This window comes from Cricetulus griseus, chromosome 5 (assembly GCF_003668045.3).
Source record: "Cricetulus griseus strain 17A/GY chromosome 5, alternate assembly CriGri-PICRH-1.0, whole genome shotgun sequence".
Taxonomy (NCBI): domain Eukaryota; kingdom Metazoa; phylum Chordata; class Mammalia; order Rodentia; family Cricetidae; genus Cricetulus; species Cricetulus griseus.
Window position 1 is genome coordinate 133,263,303 of NC_048598.1, and position 25,288 is coordinate 133,288,590.

The 25,288-nt window shown below is 43.5% G+C and overlaps 1 protein-coding gene across 8 annotated transcripts in view; it reads left to right on the forward strand.

The window, feature by feature from the left end:
* Nin (ninein) overlaps positions 1-25,288 on the forward strand; it is a 106,072-nt gene that overhangs the window by 5,393 nt on the left and 75,391 nt on the right. For all 8 annotated transcript variants that reach the window (XM_027418183.2, XM_027418182.2, XM_027418184.2 and 5 more), the window contains 2 exons: positions 3,142-3,345; positions 16,960-17,041. In XM_027418183.2, the coding sequence (XP_027273984.1) occupies positions 3,163-3,345; positions 16,960-17,041 (265 nt within the window). In that variant the 5' untranslated portion in view covers positions 3,142-3,162. The remainder of the gene's footprint in view (positions 1-3,141; positions 3,346-16,959; positions 17,042-25,288) is intronic.

Below are 25,288 nucleotides of genomic sequence, written 5' to 3' on the forward strand. Positions count from 1 at the left end.
CCGGTTTCTCTGAGTCTAGCCGCTTCCACTAGCTTGCCTTACTTGGTCCCAGAACAACCCTTCCAGATGGTTGCTGTTATTCTCATTGTCTCAACGATGGGACTTGAGAAGTGTTTTCGCCAGATTCTTCTCCAAAGTTTTGTGTCCTCACTGAAAAATGCAGCTGTTGCTTGTGATGCTTTTGGCATACTCTCCCATGTACTGAATTAACACTTTTGCTGACTTCACTGTAGTTGGGTCGTTGTTGGTGCTGTATTTCTCCTTCAGTGTTATGCCTAACACTGAAAATGCCCTTGAAAAGGGGGAGATGGAGATAACGTATATGGAAGAAGTCAGTGCAGAAACGGTCTACGCTGATTTTGGCATCTCCCACAGGTTGTAAGTTTCCCTCCCTGGAACCCCCATAACATGAGGTCAGTCCGCTTACTGAGAGTACTTGGCCAAAAGAACCGATTGTGTTATTTGGTTGAGGGGAAGGAAAGAAAGACAATAATGGAGTAGAAACTGTGGCCCTTAATGCTTATGTTTCTGGCAAGTGGGGAGGAAAAAAGAAATTCTTGCAGGGGAAATTACAGATGAACATTTGGAGAATTGTATCAACCAGCAAAAATGTACTTGGTGCCAGATGAGGACTGACAGCTTGTCGCCATATGTAACGTCTCCTGGATGTTACAGTTGGAGCACTTGTTCCACTGGGGTGGACCCCTCACCTTCCCCATATCACCCCACCCCCACCCTCGCCTTCAGTCTAATGAACATTTCTCCAAAGTTTGAAGCTTTCTGTCTGGGGAATCTGGGAGACGAAGTTGAGGGACAAGAGAGAAAAGCTGCTCTCAAATGAAGGAACTTTGACCTAGTGAACATCCCCTAGGTCAGACATGCTTGCTAGGCAGACTCAAAGCAGCAGATAGGGCTGGGTCTTGTCAGCACATGGTGAATTTCATTCCCTTTCATTGGCTGAGGCAGACAGATCACCCTTGCTTGAAGGGGGAAGTGTTAGGATTCTTTCACTTTTGAGTTTACAAGCCCGTATGCAGAAATCAAGCAAAAATAAACCTGGCTGGTTTCTCTGAAGTTGGTCAGATTACAACTCAGAGGACTCTAAAAGTGAGCCTCAGGGCTGTGAAAATCCCTGAGTTGGAGGATGGGGGCTGTGTGTGTGTGAGGGGTTGTCACAACTGATCTTAGTCCACAATTAACTGGCCCACAATTAACTAGCCAGAGCGCCTTCCTTTTGTGTCTTGGTTTAACACCTAAATGTTTCTTTTCTGAAGCTTTGCTGTTTATGTAGCACTCCCAACATATTTTGAAAACATTTACATACTGATTAGTTAACCCAACAGACCAACCCTGGGAAGGCAGCCAGAGCCCGCTGCACCTCCATGGTAAGCTGCTGAGGGAAGAGACCTTCCCAAGCCAGGGAGCCTGGCCCCTCACCCTGCCATGTTGCTTTCAGAGGTGACCCTCTTTAACACTGAGCTGTGTTGCAGTGTCATCTCCAGCTCATCTTCTGAGGTCACCTACTTAAAGAGGTTATGGCTCTGTTCAGGCTTGTCATATTTTGAACAATTGTCTGTGGAAAGAAAGCAAACAGCCTAGGGCACCACTGAGTTGTTTTGGTAAGCTCCATTGCCACGGGTCCTAGCTGTGTGTAGCAGTTTAAATGACACGATGTCTGTGTTACTGAGAGTTTCCCTTTGAGTTCTGACTCAAAGCTTTGTTTAGTTAAAGTGATGCTTTTATTGTCAGTGCTCTTGGGGGTTGAACCCATGGCCTTGCACATGCTAAGCATACATGATGAGCTACACTCCCAATCCCTGGTGGAAGGTGCTGTGTTTTTAGTCAAGGGGTTGGTTGAAAGCCTGATTGCAAATGGCTGAGGTCACCATCCCAAGGGTATGTGTTATGTTTGGCACCCACTGATTGCATCAGGAAGTTCTTCCAGGTGTGCAGGATTTGGGCTGCATCCAGCACCTAAAAAATTTGGTTATTGTGTATAAGGAGAAAGAAACATCTTATTCTCCCCCCACCCCCGCCCTGGTTTATTGAAACAGGCTCTTTCTGTGTAGCCCTGGCTGTCCTGGAACTTGCTCTGTAGACGAGGTTGGTGTCAAACCCAGCAGTCCACCAGCCACTGCCTCCCAAGTGCTAGGATTAAGTCATGCACCACCACACCTGGCCTATGAAGCATCTTATTCTTGAAGTAAAGTGCCTGGAAGTGTGTGGTCTTAGTTTTAGCAAAAGATGACTCCGAGTTTTTGATGACTTCAGGTTTTTACTGCTTCTAGGGATGGTAAACACCTGGGATTGGGGTTTGTGGGAGATGGGTGTAGGGGATCAGAGTTCTGGGAGGCCCGGCAGCCAGGAATGAAGCATGAGTTGCTAGAGGTGGTGGACTTCAGAGATGCTGTTCAGTTCTCAGAAAACAGCTAGTGGCTCCTCAGGACCTCTCCATGGGAAAGGTTGTAGTGGTGTTTTGCCCTTTCTCTTGGCAACTAAGCATTACCTAGAGCACCCTGGGACTACAGAAAGCCTCGGGGAATACTTTCTGTCATACTGCATGTAATTGCACCAGCAAGGCTAATTGAGTTGCTTTTTGAGTAAAAGGCATCTGGTATCTTGTAAATTGGGAGGTGGCTCAGGCAAAGCCTCTGTTGTCACTGTGATGCAGGAGTACCTAGGCTGAATGGAGTGGAAATAATCAGATTGGTCACCCCTCAGGTCCCAGCCTCAGGGCAGGTTGTCTGGAGCTCACTGACTTACCTGGCAGCTCTGACCCCATAGTGTCTTGGTACTAACAATGATCTCACCTGACCTGACTGTCAGATAGAAGTAGCCTTTCACTTTCCTGAGTCCTTGGGGCTGATGGGGGAGAAACCCTCTCAGGTCCAAGTTTGACAGACAGGCCACTTACCCCTGATCGGTCAGGAGGGGAGACTCTCTCCCTGCCTAATTCCTTCAGGCTGGTCATGTTATCTCTGTTGCAACATTGCAGATTTCCCCCTGGTGCTAACGTGCCTAGGAGTACCATTGGCCAGGCAGGGCCTTGGTGCATTGTCTCAAGTGGCTGGTGGGGCTGGGAGAGACGCATGTGTGCAGAAGTGACCTGCCTCAACCTATTGTCCTCTCTGTCCTGCACAGGTGAGCGCTGTGGGCTATGGGATGGATGAGGTGGAGCAGGACCAGCATGAGGCCCGACTCAAGGAGCTGTTTGACAGTTTTGACACCCTGGGAACTGGGTCTCTGGGTCAAGAGGAGCTCACTGACCTCTGCCATGTCCTGAGCTTGGAGGATGTGGCCCCAGTGCTGCAACAGACACTGCTTCAGGACAACCTTTTGGGCAGGGTAAGTGGGATGTGGTTTCTGTCAGGGCGCTGAGGGTGGTGGCAAGCCACAGGTGTGTTGCAACTTGTCTCTTGCAACCTGGCCGTTAACCTGGGACATGCAGTTTGCCCCTGTGATAAGGGAGGAGTACGTTGTACAGTGAGCATTATGGGTAACAAGAGAAGTAGGCTGTCTCCCGGTTTTTTCCCTTGTTCTTTATGGGTCATTTCATCGAAGCCATATTCATCATTGGGACTGAGATGGGAGGGGTGAGGTTTCCATGGAAAACAAGAAAAAGGCAGGAAGAAAGCTGCCCTTTACAGGAAGAGTAGATCTCTAGCATGACTTTTAAAAAGCTGTTTTTTGGTTTTTTTGTTTGTTTGTTTGTTTGTTTTGTTTTGTTTTTTTGTTTTTTGAGACAGGGTTTCTCTGTGTAGCTTTGGAGCCTATCCTGGCACTCTCTGGAGACCAGGCTGGCCTTGAACTCACAGAGAGCCACCTGCCTCTGCCTCCCGAGTGCTGGGATTAAAGGCATGAGCCACCACTGCCCGGCTTAAAAAGCTGTTTCTTGTGTGGGTCATTTTGAGGTAAAGATTAAACCTTCCATCCAGGAAGTAAGACAGGAAAGTTAATGGCGTAGGCCAGCATGTGTGTAAAAGCCAACGTTAATTTCCACATTTGACAGCAAATGCTTTCTCCCTAGATCAAGTCACAAGCAAGAGAAAGAGGAAAAGGGGAACCCCTTCCTCCAACCCCCTAGCAGTGAGCCAGACACTTGGTTTGTTAAAATCTGAGAATGCCTTCCGTTCTCCCACTCATGATCAGTAACCTCATTTATGACACTTTGGAAGGGGCAAAATGAAAGAGGAGGGACCTCTGAACTATGTTGATAATTGTGACACTTTGTGCACGTGGTTTGTCATGTGCTACAACTTGAGGAAGTAGTCATGAACTTAATTAAAGCAAATAGACTTCCTCTCTTCATTTCCTGTTCACCTTCTTTCAGCTGACAAGATGGATAAGTGACCCAAGGCATAGTAGAAGATATTGGCTGTGTGTCAAGACAGGCATAGCACTAACTCTGAAATTAATGTACAGAAAATGATACTGGGCACTTGACACGGATATGAAATCAAACAGCTCACATTAACACTTAAGGAAAAAGAAGGTGAATTTGTTGCAGAAAGTAGGGCTGCTCTTGGTCACTTTGAGGAAAGTTAGATGTTTGTAAATATGTGTGACACCTACAAAATGCTAAAAAAGACTCATTCTGAAAGTAGTAAAAACAGGAGTGTGGAAGATCAAGCCATTTACTCCATGTATGTTATCTCGTGCACTCCAGAGTTTTTGAGTACTGCCTTACGTTTAGGTGTGGTGAAGAACAGAGCATCATCTCCCAGTGTGGTCGGTCCTCGGGTTTCAGGCCTTTGGGTGATGCAGGGGTAGTTGCTTTACTGTTTCTGAAAGCACAAGGAGCCATGTTTCAACTTATGGTCTCCCTGAGAACCTCTCTTAGAGTAAGGGGCCACCACAGCAGCTGGCTAACAATTTGCTCTGCAGATGTTAGGCCAAAACCAGGGAACAGTTATCGATTGATTTGTTAATGGCTTGACACCAGCAGCCTGCTTCTTACATTTGCTATTTGCCTGAATAATGAACACCTAAGTGGTCTAGAGTGTGATATTTACTTAGTGAGCCGGTGATAAAGTTAAATAGATGTCTGCATATTGATTTCATGTGGGAGGTCCCTGATGATTGTCTTGAGAGACAGAGTGGGCACAAATTAGTGCACTACTGTTAAATTTGCATTTTTATGAAACTGAATTATCCTCCTTGGTTGATCAAATAAACTTGGCCATATGCTGTGAAGATGTCTCGTGGCTTATAATCTGAAGTTGTAAAGCAATAAATCTCTTAGAGTTTACTGGAGCCATTCTGTGTGTCACCTTCATGATACACTGAGTAGGGTCATGCATTGTTAAGGGGTAAATGTTGAAAATTCATTTAAAATGACACATAGTAACTGTGTGTACTGATGGGACAGAGTGTGGAATTTGAATACATGTGTGCCATGCATCATGATCAGGCATTTCCTTGTGTTGGGAACATTACAAATCATTTCCATTGTCTCTTTTGAAATATTCTGTTAATCATTGTCAACTACAGTTATTCCATTTTAATTTATTTATTCTCTCTCTGTGTGTATATATATATAATATATAATATATATATATATATATATATATATATATATATATATATATGAGAGAGAGAGACAGAGAGAGCAGTGAGGGTCAGTAGTGGTATTAGGTTCTCTCCTTTCACCATTTGGGACCTGGGGATCAAACGCAGGTTATCAGACCATGGCATCAAAGCTTTTTTGTTTGTTTGTCTGTTTTCATTGTTTCTGGTTTGTTTGTTGTTTTATTTTGAGACAGAATCTCCCTATATAGTCCTAGCTGGCCTAGAACTGGTTATGTAGACCAGGCTGGCCTCAAACTCACAAGTTTTCCCTGATTCTGTTTCTTTAGTGCTGGCATTAAAGGGATGTGCCACCATACCTGTCCGAAGTTGATTTTTTTTTTACTGTCAACTGTCTTCCCATTAGAAGTTTATAGAAAAAGGGACTAGGGATATAACTCAGATGGTAACTCGCTTACCTGGTATGTGTAAGGCCCTAGGATCAGTCTCTGGGACCACTGCCATCAGAGGATGGGGGAATGATAAGGACTACAAGCTTGATAATAAATAAAAAAGGCAGCCTGACAGATTGTAATATATTCATCAACTCACTAATTCAGCAAATATATATTGTATGTCACATGACAGTCATTCTCTTTGTCTTATTGTATTGGTGCAATTTATTGTTTACTGTAAACCATAGTAGAGCCAGGCGGTGGTAGCGCACTCGTTTAATCCCAGCACTTGGGAGGCAGAGGCAGGTGGATCTCTGTGAGTTCGAGACCAGCCTGGTCTACAAGAGCTAGTTCCAGGACAGCCTCCAAAGCCACAGAGAAACCCTGTCTTGAAAAACAAAACAAAACAAAAACAAACAAACAAAAAACCATAGTAGTTCACCAAATTGGCTTTGGGATACATTTGGATCCATTGTTTTCCTCGATGCTGTAGGTGGACTTTTATGTGTTGACAGCCAGTTCCCAAATAACCACACAGACACTTCTTATTGATTATAAAAGCTCAGCTAATAGCTTATGCCTATTACTAACTAGCTCTTACAGCTTAAATTAACCCATATTTCTTATCTACTGTCTGTCACGACATGTTCAACTCCTGCTTCATCTGTGCCTCTCTCTCTCAACTCCTCAGACTCCTCCCTCCTTCCCAGTGTCCTCCTAGTCTGGCTCTCCCACCCAGTCTCTTTCTGCCCAGCTACTGGCCAGTTAGCTCTTTATTAACCAATGAGAGTAATACATGTTTACAGTGTTCAAAGATTGTTCCACAGCAAAATGCTTATGACTTTAATTTACCCTTTGAATATAAATAAACACCCTAATTGAATATAACTTTTATTATATGTATGTGCATTTTCATGCATTTACTAATAGACCATTTTCCTTCAAATTCGATTTAGTTGGTCTGTCTGGATTTGTAACTTAAAGTCTGTATTACCCTGAGCCTGTTGATTACTGTTCAGATGTGTGAAAGGCGTTACTTGTGGGCCCTTGATTTAAAGGAAAGGTTCTGGTGTGTATGTTCAGTCCATACCATCAGCTAAGCACATGTGACTCACCAACACTATGACCTCCTCAGGACACTGAAGTATTGGTAGTCTAGCTGGGTGTTGTACTTGGCAGGTGAGCGGTGAAGGGATGGAACACTCATACAAGGAAGGATGTTATGTTAACTCTTTGCTGGACCAAGCTTTTACCAAGCAAGTAACCCGATATTAGGTGCTTCCTATTTCCTATTTATATCAGTTTTAAAAATGAGCATACAAAGCGATGGATTTCATTATGGCACTTTCATAAATACTTTGCTGTGCCTTTTAGATGAGGTATTCCCTCAAGCCTCTCTTTCTTTTTATCAGCAATTAGGATAGAAACGGGAGAGCTTGCTTTGGTTTGATAGATAGCTTTGATTTAGTTCAGATCTTATGGCTGCTAGCTTAGCTTTAGTTTAGATAGATAGTTTAGATTTGGCTTGATAGATAGCTTGGACGTTGTTGGTCTGACTGGAAACCTTCAGTCTATAGTCATGTGACATGCTTCATTTCCCTTTCCTTATCCACTATGACAACTTTGAGACAAGACAGTTCCCTGAAGTTCTGAAGTCTTCCATTGCTGTGTTTCTTGATGAAATCTAAACTACCCTGTGTTATTGGCACACCTGTCTCAATGAAAACAAGCCACCTGGTAGCAGAACTTGCCACTGGCTTCCAGAGTCCCATGAGTATGTGGCCTTTGAAATTTTTAATATTAAGCTAAGAGGTGGTGGCACTTGCCTTTAATCCCAGCACTTAGGAGGCAGTGGCAGGTGGATCTCTGTGAGTTTGAGGCCAGGCTGGTCTACATAGTGAGCTCCAGAACAGCCAGGGCTACACAGAGAAACCCTGTCTTGAAAAAAAAAAAGTTTTAATATTAAAATTTGATAACTGTGCAAATATATAATTGAGTTCCACTTTCTACCTACCTACCATTGGGGTTCTTTTTGGAATGTCAAGAGTAAGCTTGAATGCTAGATTTGCCCCTTGTTTCCAGGTCATTAAAAGCTTCTTATGGTTTCTTTGTCCTCCACATATTTAATTATTTGAAGAGTAAATCTGAAAAGAAGAGGACTCTGCTTATTTGGACTTGTTCTCAGTATATGCAATTACACTTGATCATCAGCTCCTGCCTATTTATAACCATTGCAATCACGCCCTTCAGACTGCCTGCAGTGGGGAGGGAGAGCTCTCTTTATCCTTCTGTTTAACCTGTAGTAGTGAGAACTGTTATTATTTGTGCTGGTTCTGTGACTCTGGGTAAATCACCCTTCTTATCAACACAAGAGTCTCCTTTGGGGTTGACTGAAATTCCACCATGCCTGTGTTCAACCTGACGTGGGGGCTGCTGGACTTGTTTCTATTCTGTCTTGATGACTTCATGTCAAGCTCACTACACAAGGAACTCTCATTTCCAATCCTGTGAGTCCTTAAGTCTCACAGTATTTAGTGTGACAGGATGCAAGGGTAGAGGGGCGGGGCTCTTGACTCTGAAAAAGTAGATTGGACAAGCACTGGATGGCCACTCTCTTCCGCCTGCATTGTTTTAGTAATGCCTGACTTCTCAGCCAGAGATGATGCAGTCAGGGAAGGCTCATGAAATTTGCCAATATTTTCTGATACTTTTTATGGGTAGCTTATTATCTGCCAGTGGGTATTTCATGTCCTTCAGTGTCCATCACAGCTATTAGTCATCAGGGTTCATCTGTGTGACAGAATCCTAATACCTACTAAGGTTTGTTCAAGGTCAGATGACTCATCTGAGGCAGTGCCAGCATGGGATGCTGGAGTTGCCAGCCCTTGCATTTAAGTATGTCTCCACAGTGTCTTCTGCACTAACTATGCAAAAATGAATGTCATTCTCCACATCCCTCTAAACATCACTGCCACTGCTACCATCACTGCCACAAGCACATAGAGACAATGTGCTATCATCGTACAGTTCAAATACTGGCTCCTGCCACTTCTCAGCTATGTCATCTTAAATACTCCAAGCCTTGCTTTCTTCATTTGTAGAATGAGAAATACAATTGCTTCCTTACAGGACTGATGGGATTATGTGTACCAACAGCCTATCAGAGAGCCAGAGATACAGCCCCTGGCTAAATCTTTTGATATGGTTGTCTTCTCCCTCTACAAGAATGAGACTTTGATGAATATTTCTAAGAAAGCTTGTGAGAGTAGAGAATGGATTTTTCTAGAAGACTGCTCTTGTGTACTGTGGTGGTTTTGCAGTTTTTCCATCTTCTTACACGTGTCAAGAAGCATATAGTTGCCTTAATGTTTAAAACTTGCTGTCACCCGTTTAGATGGTCTTTGCCTATACGCTGTCGGCAGTAAATGACTGCTAAATCATAATATTCCCAGTGCTTTATTTAGAATAAAACATTTTAACCGGATCTCTTGTGGCAAAACACACCTGTTCATTAGTCTATGATAGACCCATATTTTTATACCCATCTCAATTAACGGTGCCCTGAAGTTTCTGTCACTGATTTCCTTTTGAGTTAGTAGATTCAAACCAACTGCATCTAATGAGAGTTAGTTACATAGCGCCTTGTCTTGCTTAATTAGCTCACCTTGTTTTAAACACTGGTTTGAATTCTCTAAGCTTGGGTCTGTTTGAATATTACCTGTGTACATGTGGAAACTATATGCATTTGATCTCCATGGCTGCACAAGGTGATTGTAAGCAATGTTAGATTTGGGGGAGGGTTATTTTGTTTTGTGTTGGCTTTTTGTTTGTTTTTTGTTTTTTGGGGTTTTTTTGTTTTTTTTGTTTTTTTCAAGACAAGGGCAAATTGTTTTCCTAAGGCACCATTCATTCAAGCGGTGGTGACATATGACAGAGAGAGACAGAGATAGAGAGAGAAAGAGACACTTGACTAGTCTTCCTATTAATTTAGTTTAAATGTCATGTGTGTTTTTAGTCAGGCATGTAATTTCTGCATTGCTGCAGACTGCCCTTTGAGGCATAGAGAGCCCCTTATGAACTGAATGGCAGCAATTCTTATTCAAATGAGTAAGTACCAGCCAGGGCACCCACAGCCTGGAGGCTCACTACCTTGTAAGACTGAATTTCCTTGTATATTTGTATATTTCTAAATCTTGACATAACATAGTAGTAAAGTTCCCTCAGAGTACTAAAGTACTAAATCTTCCTAGTTACTGAACACGGTGAGCTCACTCTTAATGTGATTCTTAACAATAGGGACCATTTACCAGCACTTTTGATTCTGGGTTGAACCCTGAGGGGCTTTTTACCACATCAGTATTCATGAGCATTGATGGAAAAAAAAAAATGCAATCACCTACCTCCCTTAGAGAATGGTCTCCTTGAATCAAAGTTGTGGCATTTACTGCTGTTTAAATCCCGGGCCCAGTGTCTGCATGCCCTTGCAAGAAGGAAATAAAGATGGAAACGAAGATTGAAGCTGTGCTAATTGTTTAGCTCAGCTTTTGAGTGCAGTCTGAGGTTTGTTTGCAGGAAGGGACCCAACTAGATAGGTGACATTAGACCACGAAGAACCTCTATCTGACTTAACAGTCCTAGATGCTTCGTCTCCTAAAATGAAACTGATTTGCCACTCTGTATGTCCATTTTGGAAACCTTTAAATCTGAGATTACCTGTGAGAAGTCACAAATGGGGCACTATTTCCCTTCCTGCTGGCCAACTAGGACATACAGACTCGTCAGGTGACCCTGCCAGCTTGCTTTGTCTCTTTCCAGGTACTCAGCTGATTCTATCTTCTTGTTGCTAATACACTCTCCTCTCTTCCACATTCCAATCTCCTGCTCCCTAGAGGGTAGCTGATAAACTCCTTGAGAGCAGAGGTCAGGTGTCTTGAGTTTGAGTTATCCTCTGCCCACTGCTGCCTTCCACTGCTGTGTGGTGGGCACCTGGTGGCTCGTCATGAAGCCAAGGTTTGCCTAGTAATGGCAGGGCTCTCTTGAGAGGCCAAGTCAGAAGTGAAGTGAACATAAGTCAGGCAGAATTGCTGGGTCTGGTGGAGCCCTATCAGAAGGCCTGGTTCCCCAGTGAACCCCACCACTTCTACGACTCGTGGCCAGGAGCAAGGCACATGCCTTCTCTCAGACACCAATATTCTAGACTTAAAGATAGGCTTTTAGATGGGTGTTGTAAATTTCAAAGACAAGCTGTCTAGGAGAAAACCTTCAATAGTATCCCGCTCACCTCGGGTATCAGAGAATAACACAGAATCTTTTACACCATGTACTGACATACGAGGTCTTGGGGGTTGACCATTGGAGAGTCAAAAATTGCTTTAAGTTTTATTTGATCAAAGAATATATTACACAAAATTATACTGTACTTAATCATTTTTGCCCTGTTAGCTTTTGCAATATAGTAATAAAGAGACACTTAAGGCTTCATTTAGCAGCATGTACATCCTTGTCCAAAACTAAACAACCCCAGCCTATTAGTTCTTGAGTGCCTATATTTTATCTTTTAAAAATAGGTTACAGGTCCCCAGACTGATAGCTGATCCCCTGAATGTGGGTGTCAGTGAGGAGACCTTGGAAATCTACGGGGCCTCTTGTAGTAGATCAGCACTTATCCCTAGCATAGGAATGGACTTTAGGAGCCCATCACACATGAAGGGATACTCCCTGAGCCTAGACACAAAAAGGTTGGCCTAGGACCTATCCCAAAGACTATGACAGACTTTGAAGACCCCCTATGGAAGATTTCACCCTCACTGGGGAGCAGAAAGGGTATGGGATAGCTAGGGCGTTAGTTGGGGAGGGACAAGGGAGGAGGGGAGGGAGAGGGACCTGGGATCGACATGTAAAATAATTTTCTTCCTAATTAAAAAAAAAGGGAAAAAAGAGGATACAATGGGACTGTGACATTAAACACTTCAACTGACTTTTTGATATTCATTTGCTACAGAATGTTGTGTTTTGGGGTATTTGTGAAACAATAAATTCATTCAACATGTGGACAATGAAAAAAATCTTTAATATTATTTTATTGATGAAAAAATCCTCTGAGCTCCAGGATTTATTTAATACAATTGTCAGTGTAATTCTCCTTTTTTCTCTTTAGTAAGGATTTTAATGTTTGTTGTAGTCAAATGTTAGAATTGATACATATAAAACAATAATGGAGTCATTGAAATGTGCTAGTGTTTTTTAACACAAGGATATTATATAAAATATGTCTAAAACAAAAAAATAAAAATAGGTTACATAGAACTATTAAAATAGTTTTTTTTTTTTTTTTATTGTAAAACCATTTGTGTTTGAGGAAGGCTGGTTAATGTCAGTAGTTACTTTTTTTGTCCTTACCTTGGGACTTCAGTCTTTTGCTTGCTGTTTCTGGGCTGTAGTTGGTGGGAACATAGCAGGATGATATTTGTGTTCTGTAGTAGAGCCAGGTGTGGTGGAGAACACTTTAGTACCAGCACTCTGGAGGCGAAAGCCAGTGGATTTCTGTAAGCTGGAGGCCAGATAGTAAAATGTTGTCTTAACAACAAAAAAAGGTGTGTGTGTGTGTGTGTGTGTGTGTGTAAGTATATACCAATCAGCTGGACGTTGGTGGTGCATGCCTTTAATCCCAGCACTCAGGAGGCAGAGGCAGGTGGGTCTCTGTGAGTTCAAGGCCAGCCTGGTCTACAGATCGAGTTTCAGGCCAGGCTCCAAAGCAATACAGAGAAACCATGTATTAAAAAAAAAAAAAGAAAAGAAAGAAAGAAAGAAAGAAAGAAAGAAAGAAGGAAAGAAAAGAAAACCAAGCAGCTATTCTAACTGCATGCATGAGGTCAGCACTGGAGAGGTTGCTCAGTAGGTAAGAACTTGCAAAGAACCTGGGTTAGAATCCTAACACACACACACACAGTGGCTCACAACCATAACTCTAGTTTCATGGGACCCTGCATTCTTTCTGACTTCTGAGGGCACCAAGCACATATGTGGTGCACATATATACATGCAGGCCAAATATTCATACACATAAAGCAACTAAATTGTAAAATGACAACAATAGCAAAGAGTTGAGGGCTCCTACATTGGCCCTATCTAGCCTGCATTTGTCATGGCAGATGTCCTTTAAACTGGAGCCACAATGTCTCATCCATTAGTTTCCTCTCAGTCTGCCATATGGTAGATAATCAGATAATCAGGGCTGTGAGATTAAGAAGATACCATCTCAAATGCTTCTACTTGTTACACCTTAGTCACGGAGACTTAAGCCCCATAGAAGACCTTTGATATTGATTTGAAGTAATTTCAGAGTATAGATGCCTACTGTACCTTGTGTGAGAGGAGGTTTGTAGACCCCAGGGTGACCTTATTAGCTTCCACTTTACTGAACTGGATTAGTCAAGACCAAATAGCACTGAGGCTCTTTTTCTGCTTGTTTGTTTGTTTTGAGACAGGGTTTCTCTGAGTAGCCCTGGCTGTCCAGGAACTCCCTCTGTAGAACAGGCTGACCTTGAACTCACAGAGATCCACCTGTCTAGGTGGCAGACTCTCATATGACTCTGGCTGGCCTGGAACTGGCTATGTAGCTTGAGAGTGACCTTGAACTCTCAAGCCTCCTGTTTCCGCCTCCCAAGTGTTGTGATTACAGGCATCAGCACAACCAGTTCTCAGAAAGACTCTAACCTGTAACTATCAAAGCATAGACCTTTAGAAACCCACAGAGACCTGCAGAGTCAAGTATAAAGGACTTGAATTTCCCAGGACAAATTACCTCCCCCCCCCTTTCAAGTAGGTCTCCTGAGTAGCTTGGGGAGAGAGGCTTCATCTAGGGCCCTCTGTGAATAACTCATAGTTAGGGATCCCCACATACAACAGACCAGCTCAATTTCCCTGATGCTGATTAATTCCAGAGATCTCTGAAGTAGACCGGGCCCAGGATCTGTCCACTGCTATCCTACCCTCTTGAAGGTTGACTATGTCACTGGAATGGCCATCTGCTGTGCTTCAAAATATGGCCCTGTTTCTCTGGGAACAGTCAACCCAGAATTAATACATGTTAATATTAACTACCACTTGTGGGGGGTCAACTAAGTTCTAGAATATTCTAGATATTTTACATAATTTTCATTTGACCTCCCTAGCACTGCTTCAGGAAGTAGTGTTATAAAATCACAACTATATGCAATGCTGTTCATTACCCGCCTGACATCCTATGACATTTCCTGTGAACCTGAGTTTCATGAAGACATCGAATCTTGTGACTCTCATCCCTTCTGAGTTACCAGAGCTTATAGCCGCTGCTCAATATACGTGTGTCAAATAAATCATACAAAACATTTGCTAGATTGCCCCAATTGTTGCAGGTCAGACTAAAGCTCGGAGCAGCAAGCTAGCCAGGGCACAGTGGGCAGTGAGCAGCAGACCTACCTCCAGAGCCTCTGTGCATCTTCCCAGCCACCCTGCTGCCTGCCCCAGAATTGGAGGAATGGTTTTAGGCATGAGAAGACCCCTGCCAGCTGGGCTGAGCTCCCAGATGTATGATGTTGTGAACTGGCTGTTGGGGTGAATGGCCTTAGCCATGTGAACTCCAATTCACCTGGGCGGTACTATGCCTATCTGCTGAGTCTATTTCTGAAGCCAGGACTGTGTGATTCTTTCTTCCTGGAGGTTTTAAGATGATTTGTCAGCCACAAACTCCTAATTAGCACAGCTTACATTCCTGCAATTGTTTAACCATTTCATGGATCATCTTATTGCTTTAGCAGATGCTCTGTCTCCCTGGGCAGACTTCTGTTCATGGTTTCTTCTAGCGTGTTGACTTCAAACGTCCATAATTACAGGAAATTTGCCTAGAGGGTAAATCCTAACACACACACACACACACACACACACACACACACACACACACACACCTGAGGAGATGAATACATTACATCACTTGATCGTGGCGACTATCTCACAGTCTATACATATATCAAACCATCAAGTTGTAATCTTTAACAACAAATAGAAAGCTAAGTAAAGCTTACATGATCTAAAAGAAGCATAGGGGCTGAAATGATGGCTCATTAGAGCACTTGCTGCTCCCGAAGAAGGCCTGGGTTTGTCTCCTAGCACCTGCACCAGGTAGCTTACAATCACCTGTAACTCCAGTTCCAGAAGATCCAATGCCATCTTCTAGCCATTTGGGGCACCTGTATCCACATACAAACAAGTAGGCACATAGATATAGAAATTAAAAAATAAAGCTCTATAAGGAATATAATCTTGGGGAGGTTTTAATGAATCAAAGTTAGGGTAGTAGAACTCACGTCTACATTGGGACAATCGCCAAATTATAACTAAATACAGTTTGGTTTGGGTTTTTTGTTTGTTTTGGTTTTGGTTTCCCTTCTTCCCTCCCTCCCTCCCTCCCTCCTTCCCTTCCTTCCTCCCTTCTTTCTTTCTTTCTTTCTTTCTTTCTTTCTTTCTTTCTTTCTTCTTTTTTTCCAAGATAGGGCTTCACTGTGTAGCTCTGGTTGTCCTGGAACTAGCTCTGTGTAGCCCTGGCTGTCCTGGAACTTGCTTTGTAGACCAGGTTTGTCTTGAACTCACAAGAGACCCACCTGCTTCTATCTCCTTGATTGTTGGGATTAAAGGTGTGTGCCACCACAATTGACTGGTTTGTTATTCAGGCTGGCCTGGAACTTACTCTGTCACTCTGGCAAACTTCAAATTTGTGGCCCTAGTTCCTTGTCCTCTTTAGTAGTTGGAGTTAAGCCTGCTCCTGATTCAGTTAAAACATAAGTCTCAAGTTGGACTCCTCTGCTCTGCCGTGCTTAGTGCAGATATGACATTAAGTGAACTTTGCCTATGTTTAAATAACTAACATGCCTTATTGATTGTCCAAATTTAATTTGGAACATTTTTAGTTTGTCATCTATATTGAAACCTATCCAAGCATACCCTGTGAATGGCCCAACACAAAAAACACAATTACTTAAAACATTATGAGTTTCTTTTTTTCATTTAAAAATAACTCAGTTGTGTGGTTCTCAAGCATGAACTTTGTAGATGAAAGCGCATGTCACAATGTCGAAAGACTAGGCACACCAGCCAGTGTTTTCAAATGATATCCAAAGAATCCTGCAGTGGTACAAATTATGCGTTTACCAACTTCATCTTGTATTAGGGCTGTACAGGTTTTTGGGAAAGCAAGTGCGACACATTCAAACTAGAATTATGCTGGCTAGAAATGCCACCTCTCCATGCTGTCCTGTGACCTTCAAGGTCACAGAAACTGAAGGTTTCTTACCTTTACCATTGTAAGCATCTCCGATGAGTATTCCCATATGTCAGACTGGGTCCCCCATGCTGTCAGGCCAATTATAGATTTATAAGCTGATGAAAGTGCTTCTCAGGCTTCCTGCATCCTGTGTGTTTGGTATTGATTTTTGCTTGTTTGTATACTCATAGGGACTTGGGAGATAAATATTATATACCAGCCCCAGGCAAAACCATATTAAAATTTTCTCCCAAAGAGCTTACTCAGTTCTAGACTATCTTGAGATGAAAGTGTCCATGGCCAGTGTGACAAAGGGTCATTCACCTGGGAAGATTTTCCTGCTGTCAAACCTAAGGCCTTTCTCTTCTGATCTTGTTTAAAAAGTAACAGGAGTTGAGAGTTCAAAATGTATCTTTTCCTGAGTTTACAGAGGGTTTGCTAGCTTGGCTTTCTCCTTGGGAGCTGAATAGATACTCGTATTTGTATGAACACCATTGTGTTTGTGGCACTGGATGTCAGAAAGGACCAGCCCATTTTTCCTCCCATGCTTTAGAGAGATGAAGGAAAAAGAGAACAGTCGTGGGTGATGATTTGCTTCAAGGCTGTCAGGTTGGGAACAAACAGTTCAGATACCTTACAGATGGGTTTGCATTCTTGGGGCTGTGGAGAATGATTTTAAATTTATTTTTAATTGCTTTTTAGGTACATTTTGACCAATTTAAAGAAGCACTGATACTTATCTTGTCTAGAACTCTATCCAGTGAGGAGCACTTTCAGGAGTCAGGTAAGAGCACTGACGTTTCTTCTCTATATTTCCCTTGAAAAGGTATCCAGGGATGGGCTGGGGATGTAGCTCAGTGACAGAGTGCTTGCCCGGTATGCACAAGGCCCTGAGTTCAATCCCCAGCTCTTCTCTCCTCCCCAAAAATGTTTGAAAAGTTTTCTAGAGGAAAAATGTGAGGACCTTGAAGTATGCATGTGGAGGATTTGAGACATCTGCTCTTCGTAGATGGAGCCATTATTTCTGGAGACTTCTCTTGATATCATCACAAAAGCCTTGCAGCTGTTGAACACTAAAACGAGACCTCTATAGCACAGAAGCACGTTATGGAAGAAACCATTGGATTATTCCTAGGCAGGTGTCAGATAGTGTAGCAGTAACTCATTCTTAAATTGAGCAGAGTGAAGCTGAATGGTAGCTCCTTCAGCCTCACTTCCTGTGCCTGTGTGAGCATGTGATTTGGGGAAAAGTTTCCTGAAAGAAGAAGTGTGGCCAGCAAGAGAGAATTCTAGTTGATCCCACTGAGTAGACATGACCATATGACAGTGTGATGATGTCTGTGTGACCCCACTCTCAAGTGCATCTCTATTTATAGCACCTGGAAGAACATTTAGCCTTAGTAAATATTAAGTAACTGTTATGAAAGAAGAATTAATGTTGTACCTCATTGTTTTTTTTTAAGAGTACCATGTATTGTAAGATATATAGTTACATATCTCAAAAGAGAAAAGTGTTGTCAAATGTAACCTAAAATGTTATTGATGATAAAATGTATTCTGATTTAAGTGTGTTCAAATCTGGCACTGGTGTGTGCATGTCTTAAAATCAAAGAAATATGATAAATATTTGGGAAATTCCAAAGTGTAGAAACTCGTATTTAAGTATAGAGAACTATGAAAGTCATTTGGTTGACATGGCTAGGGATAAGGGACGACTGGAATGGACATCAGGAAATTTTGAGGGTGCTGCAACTTCTGTCTCTTGTAATGGGAGTACCATGACCATATGAACTTTTCCCACCCATACAGGGGTAAAATGAATTACACCTCTGTAAACCTGACTTTAAAGAAGAAAACAAACAAAAACCTATAGTCCATTCTGAGCAGAAATCATTAGCATTTTGTGTGGTCCCTTGGTGTGACCTATTTACATGGAACACAGATGGGAGCTCATTCTTCTCTCCGCTGTACTTTGTAAAGGACAGATTTGGGTCATGCATCTAGGCTTTACCTTTAACAATGTTTTGGGTACTGGGTTGAGCCCCCCCCCCCATCCCTTTTTTGCTGATGGTGTCTACCTTAGTAAGGCTGTTCCTGGGCCTTAGGCTTGACACCGCTCACTGGAGGTTCCTACTGAGCCTGGGGGAGAGGTTCTTGCATTGTTCACACTTTTCTAGAATAATAGCAGAATGTCCACAGGTGACCACTGCTGGAACATGGACTTTTTTGTTACTTGTAGGATATCACATGTTATTGGTATTATTGATTTTTTAAAAGTTTATTATCTTGATAGCAATTATCAAGATCTGGGGGCCCTGGACAGAGTGATAGATTTGGGCTAATATGAAGATGGGCAATTTAAACAATTTCATTGTCCTCCTTTGTTTTCGTGTGGATTGGGAAGGACAGCACCGGCATTAATCCACTTAACACTGTCACCATCCTTTCTTGAAAACCCATACTGTCATCTGACAGAAAATTGTCACTGTAAAAAGACAGGTTTTGGTGACCACACATGAGAAGGCTTCCCCTAGAGTCGTGCTGTGTTGGAGCCCAGCAATAGGAAGAGCTGCAGGGTGGCTGTGAGCTTGGGAACTGCCAGAAAGGCAAGCTAACACAGCTAGCTGCAGATGGCGGCTTCTTTACTACATGTGGGCTACACTGCTGTGCTGGCTGGGGCCGCCATTTGGACCAGTCTTTCAGGACCACACAGAGAAGGCATTTTTATCATTTCATCATGTGACAGAACTGTCCCCAGACCAGTGTGATCCAGCAGTAAAATCCCAATGGACCGGACATTTCAGCTAGTGTTTCAGTGATGCTGTTAACCCTTGTCCTAGCAGGATGCAAACCCCGAATGGAGCCAGTGCCTTGAGTGTTTTATCTACTAGGAAGCATGGGTCTTGGTCCATGATCCCACTTTCCCGGCTTTGTTCTATACATCCCTGCTTTGTCTGTCATTGGCCTCTGTCTTCCTAGTTCCCCCAGTTTGCTCATGGCTGTCAAGGCATTCTTTGCACTACAACGTGCTCCCACCCATTTGAAATCTGAATCTTCTACCCACTCGGACTGACTGGTTAGTGTGTGTAGAGAGAGAAGGGTCAAGACTCAAGCGTAGTGTAGCAGACTGTCTGAGTTCATCCCTACTTCTCCCTTCATGATAATTATCATCCCATAAATGATAGACTGCAGCATTTAGGGCTGGAAAGAGCCCGGCCATTTTATAAAAAGTCAAATGGAGCTGGGCGTTGGTGGCGCACACCTTTAATCCTAGCACTCGGGAGGCAGAGGCAGGCGGATCTCTGTGAGTTCAAGGCCAGCCTGGACTACAAGAGCTAGTTCCAGGACAGCCTCCAAAGCCACAGAGAAACCCTGTCTCGAAAAAAAAAAAAAACCAAAAAAACAAACAAAAAAAAGTCAAATGGAGTTATAAAGGAGGGCAGAACCTAAGTGAAGTCCCATGAATAGATGGCAGGGGAAGATGCTTATACTGTGTCACCAATACATGTACAGAATCCAATTTTTACGTATCTGTGTGCCTGCATGTATGTATGTGCACCCCATGTGTAACCAGTGCCCAAAGAGGCCAGAAGAGGGTATTTGATCCCCTGGAATTAGAGTTACAGGTCATTGTGAGCCACCATGTGGGTGCTGGCAACCAAACTCCAGTTCTGCAGGAGCAGTAAGTGCTCTCAGTTGATGAACTATCTCCCCAGCCCCTAGTTTAAAGACTTTTAACCTTTGGGGGATGAGCAGGTCCTCAGTCTGTGCAGCCTGTCTCAGAGTCTGCCAAGGGGTCCCAGGTGACAGGAGGGAGTGAGCTGTAGCCAGTTGTGCCTGAGCATTGGGACAGAGTCGTCTATGTCCTTGCATCCTTGGGTGCTCAGAGCTTACCTCCTCTCTTACCACATGGGCCTACATGCATGTCTGTCACATCTTCTGAAATCCTAGTGGACTTTGAGAGAAAAGACAAAACCAGGAAGGCGACTAAAATGACAGGGCTAGGGTATAGAGGCTGAGAAACCCAGAGCATCACGGAGTGATAACAGTAAGGTTTCTGAAAGACGAAATATCCTGTGTCTGTATTAGACAGGTGTTCCAGAGGAACAGGACCAAAGGAATGTACATATACATGTACATATGGAAATACTGCTTATAAAATGGAGTGTCCTAGGATGGCTTACACGATGGTGCCTGGACAACCCAACAATGGCTGTCTGCATACTACAGAGGCAAGAGCCAGTGAGCCCAGCAGTCCCAGTTAGCACTGAAAACCCAGAAGCACCCACCCCTGGGGAGTCACTGGCCCTTGAAAGGCCAAACTTACTGGAGTCTGATGGCTATGGAAGAGAGCAGCAACAGCCATAGTGTATCCATCCACTCGTTCCCAAAGTAGGGAAGGCAGATGTCACATTCTCAGCTCTTTCATTGAACTTCTTAATCCTGGCCACTCTTGGAAGGGATGGCACAACACACATCCACACAGCCACTCCCCATCCCTTTCTCACATACATGTCAGTCCTCTCTAGGAATGCTCCCATAGACACACACGTGTGTTTCATCAGTTATAGACATTTCCTAACCCACTCAAGTTGACATCCCAACCAACCATTGTAGTACCTGACCAAGCACAGTCTCAAAATCTTGTTGATGCAAAGAACCTGGAGCCACTGGCTCAGCATCTTCAATGGTGTGACCTCATACATCACACCTTTATGTCTTTAACCAGCTGGTATCTAAAAATGGTTGGACTCCTTTCAGTTTTGAGGGTCACATATGTTGTCGCCTGATGCCTAAATGGCATTATTTAAATCTATGGGGAAAGCTACAAACACTAGCTTTCTCTTTCTGTAAGATTTTTACTTAATATAAATTGACGCTGTAGAGTTCTTCTGAAGGGCTCACTGTGTTTCATGTTCTCTGTCTCCTAATAAAAGGCAGTTGCACATAAATAATACAAAGCAAAGTTCTAGGGGAATTTGAGAGGGTATGGAATTAAGCCGTTATTTTTAACATCATAGTCTTGGGCTCTCTGCCCTTTATAGCTTCTATTGTGTAATTTTTAGCATCTTCATAACTCTGACTGTTGTAATCCTAAGACTGTAGGAATTTTTCCTGTAAAAAACTGTAAGAGAGACAATGAAATTTAGATAAAGACAGGATAGTGGACTGTACATGGCAGGGTGTCCTTCATAGCATCCAGCCTAATTAACAGTGACAGTAGTGGGACTCCCCATAGCTTTGTGTGCTATTGAATTTTTAAGTCATGTTTCTGGAATAAGAGAGGGGCAACAACTTATTAACTATTTATTCAGTTTGTAATGGCTTTGGATTACTGGATGATGTTTTGTTTTTTGGGTTTTTTTTTGGGGGGGGTCTATCGTTTTTGTTTTTGTGGTGGAAATGCTGACCCGGCACTACAATGCATGGTGTCAACACTCTCCTGGCTTCAGTCTCTAGAGATTATGGCTTTCTTTGATGCATCTTCCACTAGGTTTCTGTTGTGGAGTAAATGTTAGCATAATGCAAGAAGCCTACTGAAAATGCCTTTCCTTTGTTGGGTGGAGGGAGGCTCAGTCTGGAAGAGCCAACTTTAGGAAAACAGGATGAGGCATTGTTCTGGCAGGTGGCGTTTTCTGTTACAGAACTTTAAAATTCCGAGAGCCATTCCATTTAATTGTAGTTGTTTTCCTTATTTTTCAAAAAGCCATAAATGTAACAAACATGCCCTTTTATTCACTTAGCAAGCACACACCAGAGTGGGTTTCTTGGATATTGCGCTAGATCCTGATTTACCATGATCAAAGTCCTGTTTGTAACTACATGCAAAGGTGCTTGGCCAAGCTCTGGAGTCTTGCCTCAGGCTTGGTAAATCATCATTCAGATAGCTCAAGATATCTTTGCTTAAGATAAGAACACAGGCTCTTTTCTTCTGATGTCAGTAGCATGAAAACCAAAATCACCAGCATCAAAATCAACCGTAGAAGTGGGTGCTAGAGTGTTTGTATGTGGGCATGGTGGTACACACCTGTCATCTCAACATGACAGACAAGAAAGCTGAGGTAGGAGGATCACAAGTTCAAGGTCATCCTGGGATATACAATGAGTTCCCAACTGAAACAAAAAAGAGGGTCTTTACAAGTGGTGAAATTGGAAATTGCCTACTGGTGGTCAGGTAAAACGATAGAACCTTTGCTGTGAGCTGTAATGAGGCTCTTGGCTAATCAATGCATGCTTCGCTCAGATTTTACAATACATAAGTAATTGTGGATATGCACAAAAAATGTGTGTAGAGGGATGCTCACGTTGGGTAATGTGTGTGTGGTTGAGTGAAAAAAAAAAAAAAACATTGGCAGTGTGTCAGTAGGCAAATTGTGGTTTATGTGTATAATCAGGGACTAAGCAGTAATTAAAATGCCATAGAGGACTGCTTATTGTTCACATAATTTTACTAAGGATAAAAGGCAATCTTTTAAAAATCTGTGCAATGTCCTACAAATACTCATGCTACTTCAAGTTAGTAATAGGGTGCTGAGACTCTTGGAAATGAAGTAACGTACTTGGTACTAGTATATTTTATTTCAATTGCAGTGAGTGTGGGAGAAGGCTTCTCCAAAGGGGACATGAAGGATATATGGCTGTTTTAGAGCATCGGTTTACCCCTCTCCTAGCAGCCTATCCATGATGGGCAAAGCAGCTAACAGGGAGGAGAAAATTAGGACAACAAGATCAAGATCAGGGCGGCTCTGGTTTCTGAGATGAACTGTCTTATTGTGCATTTGCCACTAACCTGACGTATTAGAAAAAAAATGAGGCTGGGAAATCTGCTCTGATTTGAGGGTTGGGACATTCTTCCTGACTCTGCTCCTCCTAGTGCCCACTGCTGGGTAACTCTTCCTGTGCTGATGGCTTTGGGCTGCCAGCAGCTCCACAGAAGCCTGGGTGGACGGGCTAGCGTACAGGGTGGAGCTCCTGTGACAGGAGCTGCTAGACAGGACCATGACCTTGCTCCACAGACACTCGTGTTTTCCCTCCTTTAATGAGGGGGTGAAGTCTTCATGAAGTTAAGGACTCCTAACTCCCAAGATCCTGGAGGAGGACCTTACCCCAGGTCTGATTGGTTCTGATGCTCATGCTCTTCCCATAAAGCATAAGTGCCCAGGAAGTGTTACAGTCTAAATGGATAGGAAATCCTAACATACAGAGGTACTTTTAGAAAAATGGAACTGGACACTGTCAAATTAGAAGCCGCAGTCAGTGTGAGTTACGTAACAGCGCGGGAGAAAAGGCACCGTGAAAGTTGTTCCAAGAAGTTCCTTGAAAGAAATGTTTTGAGCCGAGCCTTGAGTCTCAGGGAAGACTCAGTCAGGGAAACATGGCTGCTCTCTTCTGCAAAGCGGCAGCAGATGTGGAGTCTCCTCATGTAGGTCATGTGGTCAGTCCTCCCAGTGAAGCCTGGGAAGCAGTGCAATTGTTATTGGTGCAGAGCTCTTCCTGACCATGAATCCTTGACTTCTGTGAGACTGAGACAGACTGTCGAACTGGCATTGCCACACTACACTCCTCCACTGTCTTCAGCAAGCTTTCCCTCAAAGCCTTCCAAAGCCGGCCGAGCCAATCAGAACCTCCATGGATCATGCTTTTTGTCCCTCCCCCTGCAAAGAGCATCTCCCAGCTGGATAAGAAGTGGGGTAGACAGTGCTCCTAGAATTCTGTCACTGCATCCAGGGAAGGCCCCAGCAAGACTCCAAGAGAGAGGAGTAGTTGGGGAATGAGGTTACCAGTGTTCCAATACCTGAAAGCAGCTCTCTTGGAAAGGGCATGCAGGATGGTCAGTCAGGTCGCTTAGCTGATGATGTCTTTTCTGGGAAGCAAAAGACGTCACACAGCTTCTGATGAAGTCTTTCTGTGCTGCTCTGTCTTCTCTTTCCCACCCTTCCCGGTCCACTAACCAGACACTTTTCCTTGGTCTCCTCTTCTCTTCTCTTACCTCTCGCTCTCCTCCCCTAATTCATTTGCTCCTGTTCCTGTCCATGTCCTTCTGTGCTTTCCTAGTTCTTCCTCCACCTTCTCTGTCCATCCATCCATCCATCCGTCTGTCCGTCCATCTGTCTTTGTACTCTAGCTTGGTTGTTCTTGGGTTTTAGCCCTTTGCCTCCTTGTATTTAGACTCAGTTGTGGTCCTGCACCTCTCAAAACCTTCTAACCCTGGGATGGGGGCAGGGTGGGAGTGGTGGGATGCAGGTCAGACCACGCAATAAGGGGCTGCATGTTCGGACCATGTGTCCTCATAGGCCGCATGACAGCCTTTTCCCAAAAACGCTTTTGGGGCTGCTTTGCTTATCTTGAGATTCACACACAGTTCATTTTTTAATCCTTTCTTATTTTCAAGTTGAGCTTAGAAATCCTGTGAGTTGAACAAAAATGCATTTGAAGAACCTCAACTAGCACCCCACCATTCCCTCTGGAGCCTTTGAAAGGCAGGTATGGAGACTGACTGTAAAATCCTGTTGTCCAGAGAGGGCTGAAAAAAGACCTACCAAGCAGACACACCTGATGTGCAAACTCCCTGAGAGAAGCATAGCTGGGGACCAAGGTGCCAGTGTTCTGGTGTCTCTAGGTGATGATGTCCTTGGCTCACTAAAGGTCAGGAAGGAAGGGTCTTCAGGAGGCAGTCCAGAAGAAGAATGTTGGTACCATAATGACCAGGTTTTCTTCTTCATCCTTGGAGACAGTCTGAGGCTATCCAGAAAAGTTTGATTTAAAACATGATTTTTCAAAAAAGTCCATCAAATCCCTCAGTGGACATGAGATAATCCCTCAGATGTCCAGTGAATATGAGGTGGAGGAATCTGCCTCACACTGAAGGCATCCCTGACACTCTGCCTAACTTCTCTGTTGTGCTTTGGTGTCACTTAGGTCCTGAATTTATGTTTGTGCAGAGAGAGTTTTGCATGATGAAGTCACCATTAGGCCTTTGGGTAACCATCCAAGCTCCCTTCGGGGGCTGAGTGCGCCTTGCTTTGGGCCG